This window comes from Homarus americanus, unplaced genomic scaffold, assembly GCF_018991925.1.
Source record: "Homarus americanus isolate GMGI-L3 unplaced genomic scaffold, GMGI_Hamer_2.0 scaffold32133, whole genome shotgun sequence".
Taxonomy (NCBI): Eukaryota; Metazoa; Arthropoda; class Malacostraca; order Decapoda; family Nephropidae; genus Homarus; species Homarus americanus.
This window is the reverse complement of record NW_024753291.1, coordinates 9,864-30,017: the sequence shown is the minus strand read 5'-3', so window position 1 is coordinate 30,017 and position 20,154 is coordinate 9,864. Positions and strand designations below refer to the sequence as shown.

At 40.9% G+C, this 20,154-nt stretch overlaps 1 protein-coding gene across 2 annotated transcripts; it reads left to right on the top strand.

Annotated features, from left to right (window-relative positions):
* Nucleotides 1–580: 580 nt before the first annotated feature.
* On the top strand, nt 581–19,899 carry LOC121855326. 2 transcript variants are annotated; one of them, XM_042350219.1, is made up of 2 exons: nt 581–697; nt 15,059–19,899. In XM_042350219.1, the coding sequence occupies exon 2, from the start codon at nt 15,235–15,237 to the stop codon at nt 19,027–19,029; it is 3,795 nt and encodes a 1,264-aa protein (XP_042206153.1). In that variant the 5' UTR covers nt 581–697; nt 15,059–15,234; the 3' UTR covers nt 19,030–19,899. The 2 variants fall into 2 exon arrangements, with proteins under 2 accessions (XP_042206153.1, XP_042206154.1); XM_042350220.1 differs by lacking the exon at nt 581–697 and adding an exon at nt 13,440–13,481.
* The last annotated feature ends 255 nt before the right edge of the window (nt 19,900–20,154 follow it).

Here is a 20,154-nt window from a genome sequence, read left to right as displayed (position 1 = left end):
AAATTCAGAGACCAATTGTACACGTAAGAGTACGAATATTGACATGCACGAACACTTGAACTGTTGATGTTTAAACTGGTAGACAATTGTACGCGTGCACACATACAGTTTTTTTTACAGTTAACAAATTTATTGGCAAAGCTTCGAGTACAGTTTGCCTATTCTGGACCTATAACTTTTTTTTTTACAGTTAATAAATTTATTGGCAAAGCTTCGAGTACAGTTTGCCTATTCTGGGCCAGCACAACACAAACTGCACACATACACTGTCCACATTAATCGAGATACGCTCTATTCATGATAGGCATTAAGCTAATACACACGCACACACATACACGAGACATGCGAACACATACAATCCGTGTATAAACCTGTATATTCATGCACACACGGACACACTGAAATCACAATAATCGACGGCTACACGCTCACACCCACAAGGATATGCGTTTAGAGGACAGAACGTTTCGAAGGTAAAATTCTAGCCCTTAGGCTTAATGTAATGTTGAGTAGTCTCGCAACTCGCTCCCAACTGCCACACACCCCCAGCCACAGTCCACAGTCCACACGGTGTGTCTGAGTAGCAGTTGCCAGTTGCTAATCTGTCGTAGTGTGACTCGGATGTACGATGGAAAATATCTCTATACTTTATATGGGTTCCTTTTAAGATTGTGTGGAATTACCTATATTCATTAAGGTAAGACATTAATTTATTTTCAATATGATATTAGAACCTGTTCATATCTGATGGAAAATCTGTATTTAAAAAAAAAGTGTAGCATACGTATTACGTGGCTTTTTAACCGTTGTGCGTCTCGTCTGCTTCGCCACAATATAGTATTTACATGTTGAATTTTACACCTTGACAGCGCACTCCTGAGTAATGTATCCGTTATATATCTCTAGGTAGAATTAAAATAATTGTAGACATGAAAGAAGTTGGTGACGGCTTAAAAACTGGGACGTAGACGTAGCCGAAATGGCGGTTTATGTCATGAGAATATATATTGTATACCCAGTATACTATGCAAATTGACAAGCCCTTGTAGGCAAACATGAAACATATCATAAAATAATGAAAACTAACTTACAATATGACGTAAGGGATAAACAAATAAAACATCACGTACTTTATGGTAGTCTCTCAAGTTTACTAATCGTACGGGTATTTGTTTCGCCAGTACGGCAGTAAATGTTAACAATGAACCATATCTTGCTTCTCGAATATTAACAAGGAAAATTCCCCCCAAATCCCAGTAACAAGCTTGGTGTTAGGGAATTCCCCTTTCGGGACCTCGGGAAATTATTCACGTGGCTTCAACACCCACACTTTCTCTCCTCGTACACCACCACAAGTTTATATCGTTAAAGTATATACACTGTACATGAACAATGTGGCTAAACAGAGTACCTACATAGTGTTGATAAACGATGTCACGTAGTGTTGATGTACTTAGTGTAGACAAAGTGCATAGACAGTGAAGCTACATACAAACAATAACATAGTACAGGTATACAGTACAAAGAATGTACGTACATAGCGCAGGTATACATTGTTAAAACAGGAGGTAGAATGAATAGTCCAATATTACTTCAGAATTTCTTAATGTTACTGTAAATGAGCTTAAACTAATAGGGACCACTTTTTTAAGTTGTAGGTCTGCTCTTAGGTGGCTGGCGTTGGGTTTGATACACATGGTCAAGGTGGTGTAACCCTGAGTTGGCTATAAAGGTGACTCAGGGAGTTTCATCAACTTAATCATGTGTGTGTTATGAGAGCTGGACCTGATTAATTATATAAATGAGGTGCAAAAAGTCCAGGTAAGGACACTCGTTCGACTGAAGCACACTAACGGTAAATTAGCATTAGTAGGAACTTAGCCGGCCACGGTAAAATATCTTCTGCGCTCTTTATTTTCGTGTTTTTAGGCAGTGGTTTCCGAGCATTTAGTAACAGTTTACTGAATTCAGCACTGGAGTACCGGTAGTGCCCAAAGACTTTTCCAACCGACCCCAAAGTTTCACAGAAGGCTTGAAACTTCCCTCTTGGTAAAGGTAGGGTGTCGGGCTAACCCAACATGGAACATGAAATGTAAAATGTTTGTGCGTGTAGGGTAAAATATAATTAGAAAAAAATATTTACATGTTCAGGTACTTGTATAACTATACATTTGACATCTTTTTTGTTTTTATAATAATCCTATTACTATGATTTAAATGTGTGCTCATTTTAACTTACGCTCCATTTTTTTAACGGGATTAGCCCACCCGGGCACAAGTCAAAGGACCCACATCAGAACCTGGGGGGGGGGGATATAAATAATAATAATAATAATAGTTAATAAAAATAAAAATATAAAAACAATGATGAAATAATAATAATAATAATAATAATAATAATAATAATAATAATAATAATAATAAAGAACTATAAATAAAAAAAAATCAATAGTGAGAAACGATGTATGCATGTTGTGTTGTCAATAGTGAGAGAAACAATCGAGACCTTGTAATTGTGTGTAAATGAGACAGAAAGTCAGATCAGCAACCTGGGACTCGGTCACAATTTTTGTGATGCCATATGGCAGCAGGGTCTACCATTAGATAACACATTATGCTTCCAATATCTTTCCAGGCGGTAGTACCTCCCTGTTTGATAGCTGCTGACTACATACTACTTTGCCTGTCCTCTTAAAGGCGTTTATTACGCCTAAGTGCCATCATCATGTCTGATAGTTGGCATGACATCAGTCTTCTACTCTTAAACGTTTTCAGCTCTCTGGGAGATCACAGCTTTTAATTTTATTCATCCATCAGTCTCTGCCTTCACCTGGACCGCCTACCCTCAATTTTGCCTATTAATATTTCTACAATTATCCCCCCATTCTTAAATATATGGGCAAAATATCTTCTCTACCTTATTCTCTAAATATAATTTTTTGTTTTTGTTTATATGAATCTTAGTACCCACTTCAATATGGGAAGAAATCTACCCTGTACTTCCTACTGCATCGGTAAAACATACACCAGTAGGTCATTTCTACCATCGTTGCAATGCAACTTAACCCTCTTACTACAGGGACGCCGATTTTAATATTTTATTTGGCTAACGGCAGACGATTTTATTCAGCAGAGGGGGGGGGGGGGTTCAACGTACACAAGTGGTTAAGTCGACTTTCTCCCTAAGATTGTGTGAGTGCAAATCAGTAACATTCAACCAGGAGGTGTGGTGGTTGGGAGGGTGTTGTCCAGCATGGCAGCGTTTGGTACACCAAGGCTGCAGTTCGCAAATTAGACACAGGGTTAAAATTGTGTATTCGAATATTTGTGATATGGATTTGTGGCATGTGACTGATAACTACGGTAGTCTCCCCGAAGCTTTTATAAAGCAACCCGGGAACTGAAGACTGTAATGTACCAGCACAACACGACGAGGAAACTTCAGGTTGGTAACACGTGGGTCTGAGGCGGTAAATCCCCGGCTAGTAAGAGTATTGTAAGTGTTTTGGTTAGGGTAGGTCAAAATTAATGATACGTCACGTTGCGTTTGGTTTGGTTAAGGTAGTGTTACATATGTGGTGAAGATTTAATTTCATTTAAGGTAAATTTTCATCATATTCAATGTCAAAAGTTCATTTACAGTTCATATGCATTACAATTTAGGTTGATGTGTTATTACAGACTGCCACCTGTTTGCTAATTTACGTCTAGGCTAAGGTTGGTAGGTAGAAAGATTGGTAGATAGACAAACAGATGGATTTTTATTAAGTAAGAATCGCCAAACAAGTTCACAAAGTTAACATCTATGAACAGAGGGATAGTGGCACCCAACCCTCAGAAACTGGTCAACTGCAGCCGATTGAACATTTCCTTCAGTGACAACCACAACAGCGCTGTGGAAGGGTGGAGAAATCCGGAATGTCACCAGGGACACGCAATAATAATAATTGATATTCAGTCAGCTTGACTAAGGATAGCTGACAATGCCACGATAGGCTTGCTTCATGTGCCTCTATGGACTTCAGAGTGAAGTTTGGTGATTCAATCCCAAAAGAACGTTAATTGTGAAAAAGACCAAATTTGCATTTTCACTTTTTTTTCTCTAAGTGATGTACGCCGGATGTTTACCACGTAGCTTTTGGTAGAATGATAAGCTCGTCATGTCCTGTCTTCAAGTCAGTTGTGGTGAGGCTGTCTTAGGCTTAACTGCCCCGTGTCCTCGGCTATACAGGCACTCAGCATTGTGGTAGAAGCGGTACCGCTCGTGCCTCGCAAGCAAGATGTCTGGGGTTCGATTTCCGGGCCGGCGGAAGTTGTTTGGACACTCTTCCTAGCCCCCTTGGTCCCTGTTCACCTAGCAGTAAAGTAGATACCTGTTGTAAATCGAAAGGTTGCGAATTCGTATTCAGGGAAAGTTGTTGGCGTTTCTAAACTTGGAACTAACACAATCAGTGGTGACCCGAGGATCACACACCCAACGCAGACAAAACCAAATACGTGCGCTATGCGCTAACCAAATAAACGCAGTCGTGTAAAGCCACGGCACTATCTCTCCCACTACAATTGCCTTCCTAACCTCCTGCTCCTTCCTGTCATCTTACCCGCTCTGCCTTTCGCTACCAACAACTTTTGGAGCTTCTAAACTTGGAACATGATCCAGAAAGTTTTAAAGCTAGTAGTATTGCCATACGTCCGTATTTTCCCGGACATGTCCTCCATTTAGGTGTCGAAATCTTCATCCGGAAGTAATTTTTAAAATTCTTCAAAAGTCCGGAATTTTAGCTTCCATTATTTTCTCCACGGAAAAACAAAACAAAACATGAAACTGTAATGACGAGAGAGAGAGAGAGTGGGGTCAGCTGATAAGTCACGTGTACGCTGTACGGTGTTGTCAACTTAGCTGCTAGCAGTTTTTGGGCTGGCATGTAGTGCCATGTACTACTGCTTTTCCTTGCTCTTAAGCCACGCGCATTATTATTATTATTTTTTGTATTTTGTGCTATTACAGCCATAAATGAAATGTTGAAAGTATACCATTTTTCTTATGGCTTTTTTTTACACTGTAGCATTTGTTTTTCTTGTCCTGCATTTAAGGCATTTTAGCAATTTTCAACCATAATCTTGATGTGCATGGGCACATCAAGTCACACACACACAGTGGGGGAAGAAGACTGCAGCTAAGCAAATGAAGATATTCAGCCTTAAGCAAAGGTATTTATTTTTAAGATTTCTATTCCATGTATGTTGTATATTAGCCTACATTAAAGGCACAATGCAATACAGTATACATACATACATACATATATATATATATATATATATATATATATATATATATATATATAATCATAGACCTCACCAGTCAGGACTCGAACCCTGGACCTAATGCATGGGACCAGGGAACACTACCGACCATACCACAAGAGCACTAAAAGCAGTTCTAGACTATGTGATATTTCACACAAAGCCTGTTCATCGAGCTGATGGCGCCGTGAACCTCTCATTGGGAACTGCCCGTGCTGCTTATGTGGATGTCAGTAGCATTTTACCGAATCCAGCTGGTATGAAACGCGAGGTACCATGTATACTTCATTTTTAGTCCATATAACACGCGGACTTTGAACATCATGCATTAGGTTGTGGGGTTCAAGATGTTTGGTTCACACTCAGGATGGGATGGAGAAAGGAAACTCACAATGTGCTCTCTATATACATGTTGTATTGGATGTACAATGCAGCTTGGTGCTGGGAATGCAGCATGGTTACAAGCGTGATGTAGAGAGAGCTGGTTGGTGAGGACGCTCAGAGAAGGACAGCTTGTGGGTCGCCATGCTCGCCAGCGGGAGAGAGGACCGCCAGGCAGGCGGAGGAGCGAGGACCGCCAGGCAGGCGGAGGTGTTGCTGGCTGGTTGGTGTAGGTAGAAAGAGAGACAGATCACCACGAGGTCAGGTCTTAAATAGCGGGGGTAGGCGTGGCTTAGCAGTTGACCCCCGCTCCGTGGTGTATGGCGGCGCTGGTTGACCTAGACCACGAGGCATACACTGGGGAATTGGTGGGGTCGGCTAGGCAGCGACAAACAGCGTTTGTAGGGGAGAATTCCACTACAATACTCCCCCTTCCCTCCAGGCTGTGTAGGAGACTTGTTGTCTGCAGGGTTGCATAGCACATGTGAGGCAGAACGGGCGGTGCGTGCCTCATGTGAGACAACGGCGATGGCGTGGATGAGCCGGTCGCTGGGGACAACTGTCTAGATACACAATATCTGTGGGAGTAGAGAGGGAGAATAAGGGTGTGTGGAGGCGATGAATGTTGTGCTTCCCTCACGGCAGGTACAGAGTCGTCAGATGCGCCTGCTGGGGTGTGTGGGCCTGGGTCAGGAGCAGGGGCTGCGTCAGCAGAAGCGGATGAGGGCTCGTGACAGCAGCTGGGTCCACGACAGCAGCAGGGTGCAGGACATTAGCAGGGAGTACCTGAGGGAGAAAAGAGGGGTGTGTGGGTCCGCACTCAGGAACAGAGGCCGCATCAGGGGCGGCAGGGGTTACTGCTGGGCCGGGGTCGGCGTCTGAGGCAGGACGGGTGTGCTGGGGTCGGTAGGACGTGGTGCTTGGGGGCAGGAAAAGGAGCTGGTGTCTGCTAGGAGAAACAGTGCTGCTCTAGGGTGTCTAACCTGTGGTGTAGAGACAGTAGTTGTAGAGTCGATGAGAGCTGCTTCTGTGTGGATAAGCCAGTCTTCCATGTTGCTTGAAGACTGGGAGCGTGATCAGTTTCTCCTCCATCCTGTGTGAGTGCGAATCTCCGGGAGTCACCATTTGTGGGGTATGAGATTGTTTGGTTCACACTCAGGATGGGATGGAGAAAGGAAACTCACAATGTGCTCTCTATATACATGTTGTATTGGATGTACAATGCAGCTTGGTGCTGGGAAGGCAGCATGGTTACAAGCGTGATGTAGAGAGAGCTGGTTGGTGAGGACGCTCAGAGAAGGACAGCTTGTGGGTCGCCATGCTCGCCAGCGGGAGAGAGTACCGCCAGGCAGGCGGAGGAGGAGCGAAGGCCGCCAGGCAGGCGGAGGAGCGAGGACCGCCAGGCAGGCGGAGATGTTGCTGGCTGGTTGGTGTAGGTAGAAAGAGAGACAGATCACCACGAGGTCAGGTCTTAAATAGCGGGGGTAGGCGTGGCTTAGCAGTTGACCCCCGCTCCGTGGTGTATGGCGGCGCTGGTTGACCTAGACCACGAGGCATACACTGGGGAATTGGTGGGGTCGGCTAGGCAGCGACAAACAGCGTTTGTAGGGGAGAATTCCACTACAAGGTCCAGGGTTCGAGTCCTGGCTGGTGAGGTCGTTGATTATATATATATATATATATATATATATATATATATATATATATATATATATATATATATATATATATATATATATATATATATATATATATATATATATATATATATATATATATATATATATATATATATATATATATATATATATATATATATATATATATATATATATATATATATATATATTATATTTATACCTGTATATTTATATATTTATTTATTTTTTTATTTTTTTATTAATGTTTTGCAAATATGCAAAATTAATTGTCACGGCTGCTTCAAGGTTACATAGCGCCAAAGTGTGTTGGGGGTGGGGGGGGAGGGGAGGATGTCTTCTGGAGCGTCCTGTTTTTTTAATGTTCAGATATGGCAACCCCAAGCTAGTGTGTGTACACTTGAAGAGGCTGCACAATACTGTCAGCCAGAGGCATCCCGATACTTTAAATAAGGGTGAACAAGTTGATTACATTTCTGTAGGTGCAAAAATTCAGACAAACAAACCCGAAATTCGTCGTATTTCGTGTATGAATATGCGAACACCTAGCCGCGAGACAGTAGTGGGGGCTTCTGAGTCCTGGAGAAATTGCCTTTACAAATGGCCCAATTTTTTGTGTTATTCTTATTTATTGTTGACTGATTGCCTTTTTTTCCTTTTTTGTCTTTCTTTCCATAATTTTCAGTATATTTTCTTCACTACAGTATTTATTTCTGTATTGTATCCAAATAACGGTAAATTTGCATTGTCACACCATTCACTTTTATCGAGTAAAAAATATATTTTTCTAGTGCATTTGTGTGTGTTTAGACCGAATATGACCTTCATTTTTGGCAGAAATTAGCCGGGTTTTTTTTGCTATTTTTTTTCGTTTGACGTTTTCCGAAAAAAAGTGGTTAAGCGACTTAAAAATACACACAAAAAACACTAGAAAAACAAAAACCTAACCTAACCTAACCTAACTTAACTGACTCTCACCATATGATGGAATCACCTAATTTTATTGCTTTCTGAAGACTGTTGGACAACAGTTATTCCCAAGACGCGGCACAATGTCCTATTTTTTAATGACAGTCTTGGAAGCTAACACGTTAGCTATTCCGTGCATCTACAAAAAATACCTTAAATTAGGTTAGATTAGTCAGGATATTTAAATATAGGGATTACCGAAGCTAAAGTTTTACCGATAGGGCTCTTTCTATGCCATTTTCTAAGAGAAATTTTCACAGGTTAGACATGTTTTTACACTATAATGAGTTTTAATGGCATGCTACATACGGTAAATTTCTTAAACACCATTTGTTATTTGTACTGACCAAAATAAGATGACAGGTTGGTTATTACTTATTAAGAATGTAGGCAAAACAAGTTACAGGAAAAAAAAAAGACAATAAATGTTACTTGTTGCCACTAAACAAAGTCGAAAATGAAACTGTGTGTTTCTGATGGTTTTTGATGTTATGAACGAATTTGGCCTTCATTTCGGGCACAAATTAATAGTTTATGAGATTTGCTATAAAATTCAAGGTAAAAAGGTGATAAAACACACAAAAAACCATCGGAAACAGTTTTGAGTCAAACCTAACCTAACCGGAGGTCTCCACAATCGTTTGATGTTCTGAGTGTGTACAGCCATGTTCGAACTTACATAATAAAATGTTAAATATCTCGCTTATATGTAAATAACACCAGAAATGCCATTAAAAAATAGTGTCTTAGAATTTTCAAAATTACCGATTACAGCTATAATATTCACTAGATTCGTTTAGTGGCAACAAATGAAAGGTAAATTTTCATACACAATAAAATGTTAAATATCTCGCTTATACATGGTATGTATGCTGTAGGTCATAAGGGGAAGAGTCAAGAGAAGGGAAAACTTTTCAAGGAAATTTATCACCTGAAAATAACAAATTACATTATTCAGTTCTATTAGGGTGCTCATTTTTTTTAATATTATACATAGGAGCGACAGCAAAACAAATTTAATGGGGTACCGGTGCCCAGTACGTATGCATGTTTTTTTTTTACTCCCTGAGCTGTTGATTAGGTCTATCATTGTTTCGTTATCAGAACCATGCATAATGCCATTACTGTACAAGTTTTATATCATTCAGTCTTACAAATACAGTAGGCATGAATAATATTTGGATTATGCCTCCCAAGTAATTTTTGAGCTGTCCAAAGTCACCCCAAGTTGAAGACTTTCATATTTCTAATATTCTTCACTAGTTATATTATCTGTACTCTCTGTACTGTGGTACACTCTTGCCAGAGAAAGTTTTGCAACATTTGAAATTTTTGGAAAAGAATGGGTTTTGATTATTGACTTCTAATAATTACTTACACTTTAACCTATCAAATGATACTTCCATGGGAAAACTACATAGTTTGGGCAACATTTGATACCAAGTAAACTCTGCTTACTGTAACTGTCTATGAGCTGTCACCTCTTCAACTTTTTTCCGAAATTCGTCATCACTCCATGTCCAGCCCTGGTTGTAATGTGTATTTTAATGTGCTGTGTAGCAATGTAATGCATTATGGGGCATTGTAATGTGTTGCAGGGTTTTGTCATGAATGAGCTCTCATTATCCATGAACAACTACGTTGGACTGGCCATGTTACCCGCATGGATGACAGTAGACTGCCAAAGCAGCTACTTTACAGTCATCTAATGAATAGTAAACTTAATGCTGGCGGGCATCTGAAAAGGTATAAGGATAGCCTTAAATCTGAAAAGTGCCAAATCAACCTCCTCACCTGGGAGACGATTACTCCACGCCGTAACGCTTGGAGGATCACCACACGAGAAGGTGTCAATACTTTCGAATTAGCCTGACTGCAAACTGAGGCAGACAAGCACCAACGCCGGAAAGACACTGCCGCCGCCCCTCCCGCACTAGATAGAGCCATCCACATGTGCAACATCTGTGAACGACTCTGTCGGTCCCGTATTGGCCTCTTTAGTCACCTTAAATTTCACCAACCTAGATGACATCCTTAACTCATATCATTGTATCATAGCTGGATGATCGTTATACTCGATTCCGAGTGACAGCAAAGTAGTGTCATGAGTGATGATTTTACTTTATGAACTTCTGTCTGTCTCATCTGTCATGGGTTTTATGGTATTATGGTGTGGCATTTTCATGTGTTGTTATGTGATGTAATAGACTACCATTTGTGGTAAGATTTTCATGTACAGTGCATAAATTAATTTTCCTTTTATATGTGGTGCACAATATTTCTCCATTCTCTACCATCTTGGTCAATGTTTTCTTATTACTTAAACTTTACTTTATCCCCTTCACCACCAATCACCGCTGTAAGGGCTGTAACGAGCGGGATGGTTGTCTGCCGCTTGTTTGCGGCCCCATTAGGGGGGCAGACAGAGGTGAGAAGGTCGCTGCTACCTCATCGCACACCAGACATGATCCAGCCTTCACCACAGCTGTTACTTCACCCCACTTTTCGATTCCAACTCTGGTTGTGTATTCATCTGAGGTTCCTGGGGCTCGTGGGCTGATTTCCCAGACCTTCACTATTTGGTTGTCAACTCCTGTCACCTACTCCAGTTACTGCTGCGGCTGCTACGTGATTGCCACTTCCTCCACGCCCTATCCACCATCTATGCCTTGGCCTCTCTCCTGTGTGGTAAGACATCGTCCACCAACACCGGCGCCAAGTGAGGAAGCTGCCCTGGACCTTCCTGCTGAGTGCAAATCACCACGGGACCAGAACATTGCACCGTGCTGATTAGAAGGAAGATTCATCTGCAGCCGTAGGAAATATCTGTACTTTGATGTATTGATTATTTTCTTTTAAATAATTGTTTAACTCCAGTGCTGTTTATTTAATATTTGTGCGAGTAGTGTCAGAGTTAAATTATTGTGATTATTTTTGTAGTAAAGAGATGTCTATCTCTAATGATTGTTTGTTACCCCTTGGAAACCCATGGTTCTTGACTTTCCTTTTTATAAGATCCTGATTAGGTTGGCAAGGGATTTATATCCCAAAGGCCAGGCCTTTACAACCGCCAATTGGCTTGTTGGCAAGTGCTGGGCATATACTTCTCACAAGGTATTTCTTCCTTTGTGTAATATGATGTGTCCACTGCCACTTCAGTTCCTTTGACTTTCCAGTAATTTCCCATATTTTGTTGTGGGAAATCATGTACAGTATTGTAATTTCCTTTCTCTTTGTCTCAACATGCAATGCCTAACATACTATCTTTCCCTCCATCATTGTGTACTGCACTTAATTTTTGGGGGGATCACTTGAAAATTAGATAACACAGCTTTGTCACCTGGGATGGTTAGATTGGTTTAGCATGAAGGTGAGTAATATTTAAGTGAAATAAGTTGGAGCGTCTGATCTGTCGGTGATCCAATTTTGTATCATTTTTGTTTGATCGTCACATCTCCTGTAGTGGATTCCTCCCCTACAAACGCGGTTTGTCGCTGACTAGCCGACCCCGCGAATTCCCCAGTGTATGTCTCGTGGTCTAGGACAGCAACCAACACCGCCTTATATGACTGAGATCAACTATTAAGCCAATCCTACCTCCGCTATATAAGACCTCACCTTGTGGTGACCTATCTCTTTCTACCTACAGCCACCAGCAAGCAACACCTCCTCCTCCGCTCCTGCCTGGCGGCTCCCGCTCCAGCCGGCGACCATGGCGACCCACAAGCTGGTCCTCCTCTGAGCACCCTCACCAACCAGCTCTCTCTACTCAACGCTTGTAACCATGCTGCCTTCCCAGCACCAAGCTGCATTGTACATCCAATACAATATGTATACAGATAGCACATTGTGAGTTTCCTTTCTCCATCCCATCCTGAGTGTGAACCAATACCTCGTACCCCACAAATGGTGACCCCCGGAGATTCGCACTCACACAGGATGGAGGAGAAATACCTCGTACCCCACAAATGGTGAACCCCGGAGATTTGCACTCACACAGGATGGAGGAGAAACCAATCACTCTCCCAGTCTTCAAGCAACATGGAAGACTGGCTTATCCATACAGAGGAAGCTCTCATCGGCTCTGCAGCTACTGTCAAGACACCGCAGGTAAGACACCCTAGAGCAGCTCTGCTACTCTAAGCAGACACCAGCTTCTCTTCCTGCCCCAATCACCACGTTACCGACCCCAGCACACCCGTCCTGCCTCAGACGCCGTCCCCGGCCCAGCAGTACCCCCTGCCACTGTCCTGGACTCTCCTCCTGACTTGGACCCTCCTCCAGTCCTGCCTGGCAGCCCCTGCTCCCGACGCGGCCCATGCGCCTGAGGCAGCCCCACACACACCCTTTTTTTTTTCTCTCCCTCAGGTACTCCCTGCTGCTGTCCTGCACCCTGCTGCTGTCATGGACCCTGCTGCTGTCATGCACCCTGCTGCTGTAATGGACCCTCTTCCTGATGCAGCCCCTGCTCCTGACCCAGAGCCACTCACCCCAGCAGGCACATCTGAGGACTCTGTACCTGCCACGAGAGAAGCACAACATTCATTGCCTCCACAACCCTCCTTCTCCCTCTCTTCTCCCACAGATCTCGTGTATCTAGACAAAGTTGTCTCCCCTATCGGCCAGCTCATCCACGCCCTCGCCGTTATGTCTCACGTGTAGCATACAACCCAGCCGACAACATGTCTCCTGCACCTCCCGTTCTGCCTCATATGTGGGATGCAACCCTGCAGACAACAAGTCTCCTACACCGCCTGGAGGGAAGGGGGAGTATTGATTGTAGTGGATTCCTCCCCTACAAACGCTGTTTGTCGCTGACTAGCCGACCCCTAGAATTTCCCAGTGTATGCCTCGTGGTCTAGGCCAGCAACCAGCGCCGCCTTACATGACTGAGATCAACTATTAAGCCATGCCTACCCCCGCTATATAAGACCTCACCTTGTGGTGACCTATCTCTTTCTACCTACAGCCACCAGCAAGCAACACCTCCTCCTCCGCTCCTGCCTGGCGGCTCCCGCTCCAGCCGGCGACCATGGCGACCCACAAGCTGGTCCTCCTCTGAGCACCCTCACCAACCAGCTCTCTCTACTCAACTCTTGTAACCATGCTGCCTTCCCAGCATTAAGCTGCATTGTACATCCAATACAATATGTATACAGAGAGCACATTGTGAGTTTCCTTTCTCCATCCCATCCTGAGTGTGAACCAATACCTCGTACCCCACACTCCCATGCTTTTTAATGAAGTACAGTACAGCACTTTTTATTCTTGTTATTTATCATTTCACCACTCATCAGCTTACCAGCCATTCAGGTGGTTGGTTGATTTGTTCTCCCAATCATCCCGACTCTTCCTTTGATTTTGTTTTACTGCTATTTATATGTAACACCAGCTACCCTGAATATGTATACTGTATTGTACATACAGTATTCATTATTCCTAACTTCTTCAAGGAATAAATTTTTGCCTTCAGTTGAACAAGACTTTGCAAACCTGTTGAACATTAGTTTACTTTTATCCTCTTTACCATTGATCGGCTCGTTAGCCGCTTGGGCGATCGGTTACGTCTCTGCTTTCCTATGTTTTATTCACTTATACTGTAGTATTTGTGTTTGTAATTCTGTCAAATTTTCTGCAAATAATATGATTTCATCAGTAAAATTAAAGTGATTTCAGTACTCATCATTATCATTGTTTAATGGCCTTTTTCCATGCTTGGGTGGGTTAACTGCAGTTTCATGATACCAGCTCTCCATGTTGTATGGTCTCTTGCAGTCTTACTTGTGAGGTTCATTCTTATAATGTCATTTTTACTTAATCTCTCTACCCAATCATTCTTGGCCTGCCTTTGACTCCTTCCTTTCAAATTTAGAGTTATGCACCTCTTGACCCTGTTGGTCTCATCTATTATCTCCATATGCCAAGTCATTTCAGCATACAGTGTACATTTATGTAAAAATTTGCCATTACAGTACTGTACTCTCAATACCCAGCCACCCTCTTACCTCTGAACAGGGTTTCCTGTCTTTCAGTGTCATGTTGCACATCAACCTCACCATTCTCATTTCAGCTCACTCAAGCTTGCATATGCTCATCCTCTTTAACTGCCAATATTTCACTGTCATACTTCATGCTTTGCATGATATTTCTATAAATCTTTCCTTTTATTGCTGCCATCGATAAAGGCAGGAACTCCCTAAACTTCCTCCAGTCACTTTTAGTTCTTGCAACTGAGCAGGCTTCAGCACCCACCTTCAGCAATGATAATTTTACCAGGGAGCAGAACTTATTGATACAGTCCAGATCTTTGTTACATACTTGTAGGGTATACCGGTATATGCAGTACATTACAGCTATATATTACACTACTGTACAGTAATGATATATTTGTTACATACCTGTACTGTATATTGTACCTGTATACTGTATGGTATACTGTATTATATTATGTAATACTTTCTTTTTTATTGTATGATAACAAAGTGGATTTTTTACACTCAAACTTTCTTTGTGGCTTTTTCTGAGGGAATAATATTCAGGTGTTTCTGTTGGATCTTTGTTAGTTGCAACAGTAGTGCCAGTGTTGAACTTCTCAGTTCTTTCTATACCTCTTTGGACATTCTAGATATCCTCAGGATTAATAAATTACAGTTTATTTACCTCATTGTGTTGGTTTAAACATGTTTATCATAGGACTAAGATTAAATTAAATGTACACTTTTAGTAATATTGTACTCTTTCCACAGAAATGCTCATGTTGTTTGACTCCGGATGAGGTGGTACTAACTGTTGACCCCGTCCTTCATCATACTCAACCACTCACCCACTCCTAGCATCCCATAGACCTTTCAAGCCTCATCCCAGCAAATACAGTGTGATCTCTTCACGTCCATCCCAAAAGCATTGTAAGAGAAAAGCAAACATGTTTCTTTTACCTGCAGCAGGTCCATCACCACAAACACTAGAACGATGCAAATTTGTCTGCAACTTAGTAAAGAAGACCTTTTCGGTGTCTTACGAACACCTGTCTTTGTTGAATGGCAGAAGCATCGAGGACTTCTGTTTCCAAGAAAATGCTGCAAGATATATCATAAGTGTATTTAACACCAACGATAAAGAGTTGATAATGTCAGGGGTAACCCCAGAAAAAATGGACATAAAACTTTTGTATAAGTTATTACGGTATGTGTGTGGCTTGGCTCCACGGGAAAACCCCATTTGGAGTAACAAATCTGGCGCTCTAGAGTTTCTCATTTACTTTGCTTACTCAGAGACAAGGGCACTGAAAGAAGCTGCTGCCTGCACAGAACAAAATATCAATCAGCGACTTGACAATTTACAAGAATATCTAGGACAGATTCTTGACATAGTTATGGAGAGGAAAGAGGTAAACCTTGATAACATTAAAAGTGAGGTACTGAAACAACATACTGAAAGTACAATAGGCCACAGTATAATAGTATCCTGCTCCACGGATATTTCTTATATGTACAACATATTAACCCAGCATTTAGTCCATAGAGTGTTTGTATTGGTATATAAACAACTCAGTGACCTTAATGGAAAAAATGTTTGTGACTACATCAGGAAAAATAGTAAAATACGTAGGCCAATGGTATTCTTTACTCCTGAGGAAAAAGTATTATTAGAAGATTCCAGTATCCAACCAGAGAAATTATCCATTTGCCTATTACACAAACTCCTTCCTCGTGTGTGTGGTCTCTTGAACCATAGTGAGTGGGCCACATCCCCAGATACTATAGAGTTCTACCTTCACTGTATTAAGCAAGAAAATGATAATGTAGGAATGTTAGATGGTCAGTCATCTCAGAACCATTCTCACCAATTGTATAGAAATGTGGAAAAGATTTTGTACTTGCTTGGGATAAAAATAAACAAAACAAAATATGACTTACTGAGAGAGATGCCAGATGAGCCAAGTGATATGGATGATGCCTTTTTGTCTCCCATTGCTCAAGAAAACCAAAATGATCAACATTCCTTCTCTCACACAAACCTGCAGCCTGGAACTTCCTCTGATACAACCCCACTGATTGAATCTCCTCCCAAGAAAAATCGACTGTCTTCACCTCAGTTACCTAGTGAGAAGGCACCTGTTAGAACACTAACATCAGAGGATGTTAATATTTTACACTTGTTTAAAGCACTATGTACTGGAAGTTCAGCAGCAAATACCATGATTATAGTTTATGAGGCTCTTAATGGTGATATCAATAAGGTTGAGCATAAGATTAAAAAGAAACATTTCACTGTTGTTGAGCTAAGCCAGTTACAGGGAGATCTTAGTCGAACAGACATTACCTTACTGTACAAACTTGTAAGGTTTGCATGTGACTTGGCACCACCAAATGACCCTATTTGGACCACTCAGGGGGACAATCTTGAATACTATCTTGCCTCTGTCAAAAAAATGAGGAATGAGCTGGCTCATGACATTACATCCCTAACAAATGAAGAGCTGAGAAAAAAAATTGAGAATCTAATAAGTCTGTTAGAAAATATCTTGATTAAAACCGGTATAAAATCGAATAGAAATTTGCAGGATAAAATTCAAGAAATGAAAGATGAATTACAACCACTTTCAAACCCGCCACAAGATCTACCAGACATAAACAATTATTACAAGAAGATGAAGGAACTTAAAGAAGAGTTGGAAAGTCAGATTGTACAAGCTGCTGATAAAGAACTGCACAAACAATATGAACAGCCTCACTTTAAAAACATTTCTCCTATTACTTGGTGTTACGTCAATGAACATAAATATCTAACTATAGACAAGCTGTTTACAGATTTAGAAATTACAAATGATATGCATGATAAAACTAATAATGCAAATTCCTGTGGAGATGCATTGCTTTCTGTGTTACCTCAAGAGAATGAAGGTATAGGATCCAGGATTATAATTGTTAAGGGTGTTGCAGGGGTAGGAAAAACATCCCTGTGTAAATATCTTGTTCATCTCTGGTGTGCCGGTCAAAAACATAACAATCTGAAAGGTATTGATTTACTCATTTACATACAGTGTAGATATGTAAACACATCTTCTATATCAACATACTTGAAAAATAACTTGCCAAATACATTTAAGTATATTAATAAGGATGATATCATTCCTCTGCTGCAAGAACCAAGAGTGCTATTCTTAGTGGATGGATATGATGAAGCTCGCAGCGAAGCCAAGGACCTTGTGGCAGATATCCTTAAATCCTTTCCAGTATGTAGAATGATCATAACTTCAAGACCACAGTGGGTGCCAAAACTACAATCTAAAATCCATGAAACTACTTCACATTGCATGGTGTTCAATGTTAAAGGATTTAAAAAAGAGAAACGTGACCAGTTTGTTCAAAAGCTTTTCACTGTTATGCCAGGAACTAGTAAACAGCAGAGGGAGCTGTGCAACCAATTCTTCGTTTATCTTAATGAGCTGAAAGAACAGTTTGAAGCATTTGTAAAACTGCCTCTGACACTGGCACTCATGGCTCTGCTGTTTATAGACGACTCTGTTAGTGCAATGGAGGCACAGACAATTTCACAGCTCTACCGAAAACTCACAGATTTTATGCTGAAGAGGCTTGCTTCTCAACTGAACACATCTCAAGATAAGATTCGCGAGTGGATGTTAGCCCTGGAAGAAATAGCATGGATTAATCTAAAAAATAATCAGCACCATCTTAGTAACAGAGATGTAATTAAACTCAAGAGGAAAGGACAAAAACTTAATGTTGATGGTGCAAAGGCAATTTCTTCACTTTTGAATTGTGAGACCCAAACTAGCTTAACAGACTACTCTGAGGTCTGGACATTTACTCACAACTGTCAACAGGAATTTTTTGCAGCTGAGTCTATTGTTGATGATATGATAATGAATGATAAATCATTGAAGGATATTTTAGGATTTCATGGTCATGATAGTGAAGATAAAAAGCTGCAGAGATTAATTCAAGTAATAGAGTTCATAGCAGGTTTACTGTCTTTCGAAAAGGAAATAACGAGGGAAATTGCAAAAGAAATTATTGACATATCCTTGGTGCATGCCCCTTGGTCCTATACTTCAGTAAAAAGAATAGCTCATGACCTGTTTTTGGAGAATCCAGACCTGAAAGACATCCTAACGAACAGCTTTATAGGACAAGAGCTGATGGAATTCCTTGATGGGTATGACCCTCAAAGTGTAATATGGATTATAGAGAACACATCCATAGGTATTCCTTCTAGAGTCCGCTTGAGGAACACTATTACCACTGTACTCCAGATGGGGCCTTTATTAAAATTACTGGTTGATAAAACTTGTCTCCCTAATGTGATAATTGTCTTGGATCATGCTGGAGGTGTAAGTAAGGCTATAAACTTTATAAAAGGCCTTAATGAGTTGCCAGTAACATTCACTCTACTAACATGGAATTCCAACTCGCTCAGTGAACTCATTAACACTTGGCCTTGGTCACAGCCTCTGCATTTGTCCTTCCCTGTTTCTGTTTTCCCCCTTCTCTGGTGGGAATTAGTCATCTGTTTAGTGAAAAGTGGTCTAACACCCATTAGCATTGTGTACAGTAGCAGCAACTGTCGCTGCCGTACGCTGGTGGAGGAAGGAACAAGAATGTTGGGCACAATTTGCAAGACTGATATTTCACTGCATACTGGTGATATCATCATTTCTGTTGAAGATGGTGATAATAGTGTTGACAGAACATAAGTAATTGCCAAGTTTCTTACTAGTTGCTAAAATGTGATAACCATTTTTTTTTTTTATATACTGTACAGTACAATATACTGTACAAGTATTTATATAGTACTGTACAGTAGTTACATACTGGCTATACTGTACTGTATACGTGTACAGAACCTGTATATATGTATTTAAAAAAAATATTTTACACAGTACCACCTGTAATCCCAGTGTCAATCTTGTGATTATCTAATGTTAATTAATATGTCATTTAAAAGATGTGTTTAGAAATTTCTTAGAAAGTCAACATGGATAAGTATCCTATGTACCTGAACAGTATAAATATTCCAATTTAAATTTATGTGATGTAGGATAATTGATCTTTGGGAGAGTTAGGTCATGATTATTTTTGAAGACAAAATGATAATGAAATGTTGCCTGTAACACAATGCTCTCAGAACCCTGGAGTATGTTAAACACATTATAGGTCTTATTGTGATGCTTGATTGTACAGTATACAGGTACTGTATTGTTATTCTTCTGTATGGTATACTGTATTAATGTCAAAAACTGTTCCTTGATTCATTTACACATTATATTGTATATGTATTAAAAATGCTGTTCTTATAATTCAAAGTACAGTACAGTACTGTATATTATCATGAAGACATTGTTGCATGATTTATATGTACAGCACATTAATAACAGAAGCATTGTATTGTTTAGGTTGAATCAAAGTTGGTTCTGTCACTTTGGATAGGTTTGGGTAGATTTGACTTTTACTATTGCTTACTTTACTTTTTACTTTTAGCCTCTTTGCCACTGATCGGCTAGTTAGCCGCTTGGGCGGTCAGTCATGTCTCTGTTATGCATTGTTGGCAAGTACTGGGCATGCACTGGCTCCTGAATGTATCTGAACCCACTCCAGTGTTGGTCAAGTTTGGTCTTGAAAGAGCTCACACTCGGTGCCATCACAACACTCTTTGACAGGTTGTACCAAGAGTTTACAATTCTCACTCCAAAAAAGTTTGCCCGAACAGTTTTCCGGATTTGTGGCTTCTTCAATGTTGAGCTGTGACCCTTTATGGGGCAGGTGTCCATCAACTCCAGGTATTGACACTCAACTCAGTAGTGCCCTCAGAGATGCTTATA